Raw genomic sequence first — 12,037 nt, 5'->3', positions numbered from 1 at the left:
CACGTTGTTATTTATTTATGGCGGTTTGCATTTGGGGAGGGAAGTTTTGACCTGACACATGGCGAGCTGAGGATATGCGGTGAGAGGAGGTCCTATTAGGAGGACTAATGTTGATTTCCATGCCAATTCACCTTCCCCTTCTAGGGAAATTATATGTTTTTTTTTAATTTTTGGTTAAAAATTAACTAAATTAATCGAATTAACTGAATTAATCGAATTACCCAAATTACCCGAATTACCCGAATTAACCGAATTAACCGAATTGAATCACTACATAATTAAATTATTTTTAGACTTTTAGACTTTAATTTTAGTCTTAGTTTTAAAATTTTATTTTTATTTATTAAATTATTTGTAATTTAATTTTATGATTGGGTTGGGTTGGATAATTGAGTTGGGTTAAATACTTGGGTTTAGATTGGGTTTAGATGAATAGTGGACCTATTTATATATTATACTTTTATTTATTAATTTTTTCGGTTAACCGAAAAAATTCGATTAACCGACCGGTTTCGAACCGAATTAACCGTTAACCGAAAAATCAAAAAATAATTAACCGACTCCCGACCGAAAAAATTCGATTAACTGACCGATTAACCGAATTCGGTCAATTAACCGAATTTTTTCAGTTTTACCCGAATTTTGCACACCCCTGCCCCTTCTTTCAACTTTCAACACTTTCTTCTTTTTTCTATTCTATTGGCTTATGATTCGGCGCATCAAACTGTTAAATGGTAGGAAATGGAGCATCCTTTTTCGATTTGCTACAAAAAAGAAGCAAATATGACATTGGATTATGGGGTTAAGTGTAAGTGTATAATCCAAAATATAACCCATTGCTTGTTATAATAAATAACCAAGTCCTCCAAATCCAATCAGCTAGAAGGACACTTGGAGAGAAAATGATGCGTTTAATATAAACCCAAAGAAACTGCCCGCTGTGGAACTACTTCTTCTTCCCTTCTCTTCTTCATCGCCAGTGTCCGTTTTCCAACTTCGGTTTCTTGACTGTGTCCAACTCTTTCTTTTTGTCGTATCCCAGCGTGTCTTGTACATATCCGAGCTTACCCGTATGACACCGGTACGATGGCGGAAGAGCCATGTCGGTGCTTCATAGTTTCCGGGGGACAAGTCTCTGAAAGTAGCATAGCCCATGCAACCACACAACATGCAGAACAAGGTTGTCACTCCAACACCTAACAAAGTTGCCTTGGTCATTGTCTTTGATTCGGATGGTGGAGCGTTAAGTGTGTCCTATACAAGTATCATACTGTTATTGGAGTTAGATAAATTAGATAAAATGAAGTTACATGACATACCTGAATTTCAATGAGTATGAGGGAGTAAGAAAGGCAAAAAGCTATATCTCCAAGTCCCTGGAACCTAAATGTTTTTTGTGTTTGAGTAACGGTTCCAACACTGGTCCTAGTCAGGCTTTCCCTAATTTTTCCATTCGCTGGTACATTATCCAAACAAAGCACCCTAAGTCAGCTAAACCGTACCCATTTTCCTTTCTAAAAAGTTCATCTCAACAACATCAGGCTGATTGCATTTTAAGTGTCTAAAAGAATGCTGTTAATACATACCTACTATTTTAGCAACTCCAAGAGCAAGTCCAATCCCAATTGTAGAGTAACTGAAGGACAACAGCAGCAACAATGGAAAGCCACCATAATAGATCAAAGTCAGGAACTTGAGAGAAAATGATCTCAGCAATGCCAAAAGCAATCCTACAAGGGTTGCTATTCATGTGAAATCGATTCTTGCCACCGCTTTCATGGAAGCAACTAGACCTTTTTATAGCCCCGTTATAATGAAAACACCAACAAACAAAGAAAAAAAAAACCTGTTAGCCCCCCAAACAAACGCAAGTAAAGAAAGCAAACATGTTCTGGCTGGAACCCTTGTGTTAAGGAACTCACATCATGCTAATTGATGATGCAATTGTGTATCCAATGGCAATTCCAAAAAGGTTCAAGTATTGAACCCACCCACATATCTTCACCTTAAACCCACCTGAAAAACAAAAAGGTTAAGTTTACAAGTTTAGGAAGAATCCTCACATTTTGTTAATGCAAATGAAAGTTTCATTTTAGTTTACCAAGATTGGATCTGACAGCATCCATGTAAGTATAGTTTCTCTTGCCATTAACAGGGTCATCACGGCGGTAACAAGCAGAAAGAAGAGTAGAAGTGTAGTAAGTTACAAAAGAGAAGAAAAACATAACTGCTGGACCAGCTATCCATCCAAGCTGAGCAGTGGCCCAAGCCAGGGACAGGATGCCAGAACCAATCACAGCCGTAATAATATGAGCACTTGCCGTCCATACAGTTCCTGGCACAGGGAAAAAACAGTGACATCACATAAGCAAGTGTTTGGTGCAAAGGGATGTCGTCATAAACTTGGTGGAATTTACCAGTTCGCTTGAGTCGGCCGTCATCATCAAAGCATTTGGAACCACCTTGTGGAAGCACGGAGAGATCAAAAGCTTGGTTGTTGTGAAGCTGAGTTTTCCCAGCACACTTCTCTCCCATCTTTGCCAAGTGACACTGAGATTTACACAGAAAAAAACCAAAAAAACACCTAGAGATCAAGGAAGAGAGTGTTATAAATGGTAACAAGGCTATTCATTAAGTTTATATTAAATCAAATTTAAATAAACTATTATTATTATTTTCAATCGAATTATTTATATACCAACAATATTTTATATAAATTTAATTATAAAATATATAAAATATCAATATAAAATAACTTTTATATAATGATGCAAACTCTAAATCAATTCAAATTAAAAAAAAGTTGATTTCGCTTTTAATTTTTGAATAATGTGTTACACTTACATTCACATGCTTTACTATTGAAATAAAATTCTATTCGAAGTCGCAAGTTCTTATTCATTAAATTCTGAAAAAAATAAAATTTAATCATTAATATTATCAACATTTATATTTTAACTACTCTTTGATTAAATAATTAGTGGAATGTTAATATGGTGTTTTTTTATTAGCATGATAATAAATATAGTCATCTAATATTTACAAAATTTATTAATTTGATATTGAATTTTAAAAATTCAACAAATTCCATCATTCACTTTACACATTTTTCAATTTAATTTTATTCTAAAAACGTTAAAAAATAAAAATAAAAATAAAAATTATAAAAAAATATTTTCCATAAAAATACTTAAAATTGTAAAAACTATAAAAACAATAAAATATATAAAATTCTATTAATGTTATATGTTTTTGTAGAAAATGAATTTTAAATAACTTTTTATTTTAAAATTTTAGAATCAAAACTAAATTGATAGAATATGTAAAGTTGATGGTTAAATTTATTGAATTTTTAAAATTAGAATTAAATTGATAATATATGTAAATATTGGAGGACAAGATTTGTTACCAAGCCATTAAAAAGGCCGCAACAGTATTTTATTAATGATTTAATGGGAGAGTGACGAAAAAATTAAATGTCAATAACATTGATGATTAAATTTATTTTTAAAATTTTAATAATTTATTTACTTAAAACTAAATGAACCAATCAAATCAAAAATCGATGGTCTAATTAGTCTCCTATCATTCGATTCCAAAAACATTGGCAGTAATAAATTTAAACCTCCTTTTTACTAAAATAGATTAAAGAAAATGACAATGTAGATAATAAAGAAACTAATATTTAAATATTTATGGGTGTAATTTACCCAAAATTAAAAAAAGAATACATAAATTAACTCAACAAGTGGTTGAAAATATATTTAACACAAAATCAATTCAAGTACCATGGTGACACAAAATCAAGATACCGACATTACATAATGAAGACTACTACTTGAGAGAAAAACTGCGAGCTCCATTGTAATGTGCAGCGGTTGGATAGATGGGAATCCACCCACCTTGAGAGTTAAGATCAGTACCTGCAGCCGTGAATCCACCGTCTCCTCCCATATGCTTGGTCACAGCATCGTGTAGGCGTGCCTCTTCTTCATCGAGTTCCGCCTGCTCCATCCTCACCTCTTTCTTTGGGCTCACCGTTTCTTCCTGCTTAGCGTCATTACTATTATTACCTTTCGTTTTCACCAACTGCACCACCACACACATATATATATATATATATCCACCATTGTTAAAATCAAACATATCGCGTTAAAATAATTGTAATAACATTTTACTTTGTCATTACACTTGAAAGACATTAAAAAAAAAAACATTGGGTTCCTTCATGTTCATCTAATAGACCACCTTGTCTTCGACGATGGCTTTGACCTTTTCCAACCCAGATTTGGCTGAAGCCGTTGCATTGGATGCATTTTCCTTTATAGCTTGCATTTTATGTTCTTCCTCCACACATTAATCAAAATCTTGCATGGTATTCCCAATTTAACATGATTTTTTTGGTTCGTTAAACATAAAATGAGGGAAGTACTGTTCCATTCACTTGTTTATCTAAATCTAGAACAAAGATCCAATAGACCCGTTCTTTTTTGGTTAAAATATGCACTTAGTCCCTTTACATATTTAGAATTTGAGATTTGGTCCCTATACTTTAAAAGTTAAATAATCAATCCTTTTGTTTTTTTTTAGTTTAAAATCATAACCCAAGCATTATTAATGTTATTGGTAGTTTTATCCAAATTTGTCAGTTTAACATGTTTATTTTTTGTTACTCATATGTCACATTATATGAGAACCTAACAAAAATTCAATTTGACAATTTGACTAAAAATACTTATGATTTTAATGATTGGATTAAGATTTTAAATAAAGAAGTAGGAAGACTTAATTTTAACTTTTAAGTACAAGGACTAAATCTCAAAATTTGTCATCGTATAAAGACTAATTGCAGACTTTAACCTTCTTTTTTATCCATTTTAATCAAAGCATTTGAATCTATATTTATTTTCATTTATTAATTTCGATAAAATAAGTTCATCAAGCTTTAATTTCAAATTATAATGGCCCTTGTATTAGGGTATAATTTTGATTTGTTATATAAACCTTTTTATGCATGCAACAAAGTTTAAATCTCAATTAACTATTTGAATAATTTTAATATCACTTCGTTACATTTTGTTATGATTTAACAAGAGAAAAGTGTTTTAAGACACATTAATTTTTTTCAGTAAAAAATACTGCAAAATATTGACTATAAGGTAAAGAAAACACTAACGGGCGACATTGGATATGGTAGCAAGATTGTCATTAAGTAAATCTTGGATTGAAATCGGAGGTTCTTCAAACGATTGCAAGTTGTTGTAATTTAAGCTGGCAATTTTAGCCATAAGATTAGCAACTTTGTTGTGGTCCTTAGGAATATGTTGAATTTGCACTTCCCAGTCGTGGCATAAGAGATAGTGGATCAGGCACAACTCCGACATCCTACTATTTACAACACCTCCAGCTAGGATTGTTTCAACTTACAAAGCATTATCACATTCCAATTCTGTTGGTCTAAAACCAGTATCCCATACTATGACGAGTCCTTCTAAAATAGCTCTTGATTTGACTTTAAAAATTATATCCTTGCCAGTCCTTATAGCAAAACCACACAGCCAATTTGCACAAGAATCTCTGAAACTCCTCCAATCGAAGCATTATTACTAAGAGCCGAAATAAGACCATTTGTGTTGAGTTTGACTAAGTGTAATTTAATAAAAGATTGTTGACATTAAGCATTAATTTAAATCATTTTTCCCAAGCTTGTGTTATATGATGTGATGGGGGAAAATATTTTATGGAACTTATACAAATATTCAAAACTTGACATGTCGTAAAAAATATTTTTAAAAATTTTGAACAATATTTCTTTATAGGATACCGGATATGAATTTTTTCCCCCTTCAGCATAAATTACACTTTTTATTTATTTATTTATACAACTTTACCTAAACTACATCGCGTAATACTTATATGCCTAATAGTTCTGTGCAAGACGTCTAAAGTAGTTGTTGCATAGTCTCTCAAACTATGACGTATTGATTAAGTCTTAACTAAATTTTCCCCAAGGTTTGACCTTCCATTTTTACAAAATTTAATGGACAAAGTTCTTTTTCCCTATTGTTTTTCTAATGTGGCAGAAATGGAGATTGGATTCTGAGGTACAACTGTTATTTGAGGCAATGTTTGATACCGAATTATAGGTATTTTGAATGATCTAATTCTTTTTCAAGGCCGAAGGTACCAAAGGGTGATGATTCAAAGTAATTGCTTGGAGGTCAAGGTTCTCCAAGACACTTCATCAGCAATATTGAATTTACGACAAGTCTCAAGGGAGGATAACCAAGCTGCTGATATATATTTAAAATGGTCTCGGAAGGGAAAGAGGGCCTACAGGTGATCCTCCTAAGGAGATGCTAGCAATCCTTTACTCTGATAAAACAAGTGGTGTTTCTGCTCAGTTTAATATAATGCAATTGAACTGTTTTAAGTCTATTCACCAAAAAAAATTGATTCATAATTTTTTTTTGACAATCAACCCAAGTAACTTGGTTTGGCTAAATTTGAATCATAAATCTTTCACAATAAATTTATTTTATGGATGAAGTAGGCGGATCAAACTTAAAGAATCAAAAAAAGATAAAAATTACAAAAATTGTAAGGGAGAAAGCGTCATGCTTAAGATCCTCTTCTTCGTCAAGTTTCATCTGTTGGTTGGATGCTCTCCTCTTTCATTTGGCTCCCCGTTTCTTTATGCTTTTTGTCTGTGCCTTTTGCTTTCTCCAGCTGCACCACCACATGATCCGAATGTTAAAATTTTATAATAAAATATTAAGCTTCGAAGCAATAAAACTTGGGTTGGTTTATGTTGGTGAAATAATAAGTTGTGGTCATAAAACAACACTAATCTATTAGACCTTCTCTTCAACAGTGTGCTTGGCCTTTACCAAGCCAGATTTGGCCGAAGCCACTACGCTTGTTGCTTTTTCCTTGATCGCCTGCATTTAGTTTTCTTCTTCACACTAATCAAAACCCCGCAATTTAACATGTTTCTTGTCTGGTGGACATGATATGAAGTCAGTTTGGGTACTTGTTAATAGAAGTTTAATCTTGAAATGAGGTGTTGCTCTTGTTTTCATCCCATGACCAACTATTTTGAAATTTGACCCTTTTTTTAGTTTTATTGTTTTCATCCCAAACACCAATGTTGCACTTTTTGTCTAATTTGAGACTAAACATCCATCACAACCATTTTTTTCATCCACTTTAATTCAAATTAAATGAGCTCATCAAGTCTGAGTTTTTATGGTCAAATTATCATTTTGGTACCCATTACTCTAATATGATTGTTCGTTAAAAAATTAAACTAACCAATTACATGTTGTCATGTGTCAAAAAATAAAATAAAAGTTACATAAAGACCATTAAAAATCCCCAAAAAAAAAATTTAAACTTGAAAAATTATAAAAATTAAAAAAAACCAATTATAGATTTTTTTAGGATAAGACATTTGAGACTTGGTTTTCTATGCGTCACTAGTGCAATATGATCTCTTCGGGACTATTGAAAGTGGTTAATTGTTTGACCGAAATTCTCTGTCAAATTAGCCTGATAATGACAAGACTAAGATGCAATTATTGACAGTTGATCAAGATAATAAACCTTTTGTTTGTTTCCAAACTTTTCAGTGTTATAGTTGCACTCTTTTTGGAAACAGTGGCATTTGTATACTAATTTGAAGTCTTATACTATTATGTGTAATGTTTATATTTCTATTTTTATATGGTTCTTTTTCTTAAAAAAAATGGTAATCTTAATCAGATGCAGGTATATAGAAACCCAAGCGGCTCCACAAATTTTGTACTGACTCACATCGATTCGGGAGTCTTGCTAGTAGTAGGGTAATGCTTACTCCGCTTTGGCGACTCAAATTTTCGAAGTTACTATTTTACACCTTATGGTATTCTATATACTTTTTATATAATATTTTATGTATACCAAGATTTTTAAAATTAGATTGATGATCAAATCAATCAAGTCATCAATTCTTGATTTGTTCAAATTGATTAGTTTGTTCGGTTTAATTAAATAAATGATTAAAAATTCGTTAAAAATTTAAACAAAATCAGTTCAATCGAGTTTTTAATTTAATTCTGTCGAAACCATTTTTTGAAAAACAAAAAAGTTTGTTGTCGACTTTAAAAAATAAAAATTAGAGTCTCCATAGATCTTTTATTGAGGTGTGATCGGTTCACCATTAAAAAATGATTTTAGGTCTACGAATTTTGAGAAAACAGGTTCGGGAGTCGGTTACGTACGAGGAAGAGTTAGCACCCTCGTGACGCCCAAAATTGGTACCGAATTGATTGTTAATGTCTTAATGTCGAAATTTTGAAAAGATTTTAAAATACGATCCTTTTATCTTGAATAAAAATGAATTGAATGATAAGGCTCATTTATTTCAAAGGAATAAATTGTCGCACTAAGTAAGTTAGAGTGCAACATTTTAAATCCTCAAAATTAAGTCTATCTTTTGATTTTCGAAACCTATGCATTTTAAGAAGGGTATTTGGTTATTTGGGTCAAATGAAAAATCAAAACCCAGTAAGTTAGGGTTCAATTTCCCAAAATTCCTAAATATCGCATATTGCCTTTATTTTTAGAAGAATCCTTGTCTCGAGAAAATAACATGTCATATCCAATGTATTAGGACAACGTATCGAATTCTCGAGAATGAGCTTTTATTTATGTGTTTTGATTAAAGCATATCCTCGATTATTTAGATTCAATGAGGAAAATTGGAACCCAATACATTATGGCTCAATTCTCTCGAGGATTCCAAATTTTGAATATTGCGTCATTTTGAAAATTTTTGCATGAAATAACTTTAACATTTGTAATCTTTTGAATAAATAAAAACGATTGAATAATAATGTACAACGCGAAATGATAATTTGTAAACTAAAGCATGCATTAATGAATAACAAAGATTCGATATATACGCATAAACAATATCATATACATAAGAGCAACAATTTTATATCCTATATTACGCAAATACTAACATCAATATTAGCAAGCAAAATGAATTAAAAGTTAATCTTAAAAAAGTGACAAGCGGATCAACACAAACACCAACCCAATGTACAAATTTGAAATAGCTAAAAAAATATGAAAGAAAGGAAGTTATATATTAAAATGAATTTAAAATGAATAGTATATAAATGAAAATTTGAAATAAATTAAAAATACGGTTAAAGATAAATACTACATAAAATAATAGTGTCCAAATAAATTTTAAAGTAAGTATTACGTAAAAGTAAATCAAAGTACATTAAATAATATGTATATGTACGTATATTTATAATAACAATACATAATGAAGATTAAACAATAATACATAATAAATTTTAAAATAAATGTATAATAAATCTAAAGTGGTAATATAATTTTATTTATAATATAAAATAATACTACATAAAAAATACGTCTTGAAACTAACTATTAATATATGATAAGGATTCGAAACTTAAAGTAATAATATAAATAACAAAATAATTACATATGTACATAGGTAAATAGACGTATAACCCAATATAAATAATAATACTAATAGTTATAATAACATTAATAATAACAATAATAATAATAATAGTTGAGTAATTAGAAAACGCAAGAGGGACTAAATCGCAGTCAAAACAGAAATAACAGGCCACAAATGTAGTTTAAAAACACGGAGGGTCCAAACTGCAACTCGAGAATTATGAAGGGGGCTAGGTTGGAAATTATTCCATTCCCTAAAACGCAGCGCAGTGATGCGGACTGAAATGAAACAATATCAAAATGCGGGGCAAAAATTAAAAAATAAAAAAAGGACCGATTTAAAGATCCTGCAAAAGAAAAATGACCTTTTGCGCAATATGCCCAAGTTTTGGAAAACGCGCGGATCCTTCCCCTGGTCAAGTCACCGCGCGGGTCGCTGTGGGCAAACGACGTTGTTTTTTGCCATTGAGGTTGAGGCTCAAAACGGCGCTGTTTAGGTCCTCTATAAAACCAGATTTTTTCTTAAAAATTTCATTTCTTCCCTTATTTTCCAAAAAAAATCGGAAAACCTCTCTCTTTTTCAAAACCGAATCCGTGGCTACTGCTCACCAAACCATCAAGGTCGGTCGTCGGTTACCAATGACGCCATTGCAGACACACGGTGGTCGAGAATCCAAAAACTCTCTGTTTTCCCTCGTTCTTTAGCGTTTCAAATCCTAGGCCTCCGCCCATTCAACTCCGATTCGCCCTGAGGAGAAGAAGGCTTCATCGGCGCACCCACGAAGGTAAAACTCCTTCTCCTTCCCTCTCTTTATTTTATTACTTATATATATATATAGACATCAAAACAAAGAACAGGTTGAAGAGAGAAAAATAAAAACTTTGAAATCACCTTTAAGAACTGTTTTTTTTATTGCTTTTCTTTCTAGGATTTCATACAATATTCATCCCCTTACAGATTTTTTTTTAAATTGGCCTTTATAGTGCCGAAAAATCCAAAATAAATAAAATCTGAATTTTTTACAACTGTTATTTGTCCTTTTTTTGTTTGGTGCTACGTTGTTCGTCTTTCGTTTGTTGCAGGTACGGCCTGGAGGAGAAGAAGCACGTACGCGCGGAGGCGTAGCACGCGCGGGAGGGGGCCCTGATTGTTGTGGCACTGGATACTGCAGAAACCCTAGGGTTTCTTGTTTTCTTAGCTTTGGGCTGATTGGGCTTTTTAGATAGTGGGTTATGTGGTTATTGTAATTGGGTTTAGTGATTGGGCTTGGGGTTAGGTTAAATTTGGGTAGTTTAGGTTAAAACGGTTTGGGCACGTTGGGCCCATGTATTTAGACTGTGGACATTTAATTATTTTTTGGTTTTTTTCTTCTACTTATTCTGAATGGGCCCCGGACAAATTGGGCCTATTACAAATTCAACCTTTTTTCGAATTAATACCTTAATTGATTTTTGGTCTAACTGATCCGATCTATCAATTCAATTGATTATGAAGAGAGTGATACATATTAAATATATATTAAAAATATGTGTTATTACCCAAAGAAAATTATCTATATGTGAACATATGTTGTACATATTTTATATATGCTACCATATAGATATACTAAAGGATTATATATACTGAAATTATTTTCATGAATAAATTATAAATATATATAGTTTTATAATACTATTTTTTTAAAAATCAATAAAAGAATTTAGGTGGAGCATATATAGAATCAACATTTATAAATGTAGATGTTTTTCCATAACCCTAATTGAATGTGTTGGGCAAAATTCATCAAATTAACTTAAATTTTAAATATAATTTTATCCTGCCTCAAAATCCATTCGATTCAATTGAAATTTGATTGAAAGAGAAAATATTAAGATTAATATGAAAATAGGAGTAAAACATGTTAAATTGTCTCAGGGTAGGGCTAGTTGGTCCACAGTTGTTAAGTACAAGCAATATATAAATATATGCACGATCAATTATAACGTAGAATTCAATTAATATAATATACAATAAATAAAAAATTGAACAAAAGTTAAATTAGTCTATAAATAAATAACTTCAATTTTTACGAACAATAATAAGGTTTAAAAAATTATATAATTGATGTATTATTTCAAAAAAAATCAAAATATAATCTCACAAAAATTGATCCCACAAATTTTCTTTTAAAAATAATTATCTTATAGAATTAAATTATTTTATATAAAATAAATAAATGAATTCCTCCCCAATCACTAAAACCCAAAAATCTCTAATTTTTTTTTATTTTCTTTCGACACTCATCCCTTTTTTCTCAATTTTTTATTCTCTTATTCTCTACAACTTTTACAGGATGAGTGTTCAATTTTTCATGTTGGTCTCCCACTTTGGTAACAATTCTTCTTTTTCTTTTCGTGATTTACTATTAATCTCTAAAAATATAGGATTATGGCTTTTCTTATGATAGATTAGGATTTTATGTAGTATTTAGTTTTTTCTTCATTGAATGATTTTGTAAGAGATTCCTAACATCGTGAGTGGGTAATTATTTTTAGAAGATGATTAATACAA

At 31.2% G+C, this 12,037-nt stretch overlaps 1 protein-coding gene and 1 pseudogene across 1 annotated transcript; both read right to left on the bottom strand.

Annotated features, from left to right (window-relative positions):
- Nucleotides 1-710: 710 nt before the first annotated feature.
- On the bottom strand, nucleotides 711-2,535 carry LOC105786181 (amino acid permease 3-like; annotated as a pseudogene).
- Nucleotides 2,536-3,834: 1,299 nt separating this feature from the next.
- LOC105787342 (late embryogenesis abundant protein D-113) lies at nucleotides 3,835-4,335 on the bottom strand. Its single transcript, XM_012613703.2, has 2 exons — nucleotides 4,249-4,335; nucleotides 3,835-4,089 (listed from the first exon to the last, which is right to left on the bottom strand). The coding sequence occupies exons 1-2, from the start codon at nucleotides 4,333-4,335 to the stop codon at nucleotides 3,835-3,837; spliced, it is 342 nt and encodes a 113-aa protein (XP_012469157.1).
- Nucleotides 4,336-12,037: the final 7,702 nt, after the last annotated feature.

This window comes from Gossypium raimondii, chromosome 1 (genome assembly GCF_025698545.1).
Source record: "Gossypium raimondii isolate GPD5lz chromosome 1, ASM2569854v1, whole genome shotgun sequence".
Taxonomy (NCBI): Eukaryota; Viridiplantae; Streptophyta; class Magnoliopsida; order Malvales; family Malvaceae; genus Gossypium; species Gossypium raimondii.
Note: the sequence above shows the minus strand (reverse complement) of the source record. Positions and strands in the feature narration are given on the sequence as shown.

What these genes read in the sequence shown, in the direction of transcription:
- LOC105787342 (XM_012613703.2), bottom strand. Translation starts at nt 4,335, where the DNA reads ATGCAAGCTATAAAGGAAAATGCATCCAATGCAACGGCTTCAGCCAAA. An exon ending in AAGCCATCGTCGAAGACAAG is followed by an intron (nt 4,090 to 4,248) that starts GTGGTCTATTAG and finishes GTGGTGGTGCAG; the next exon opens with TTGGTGAAAACGAAAGGTAA.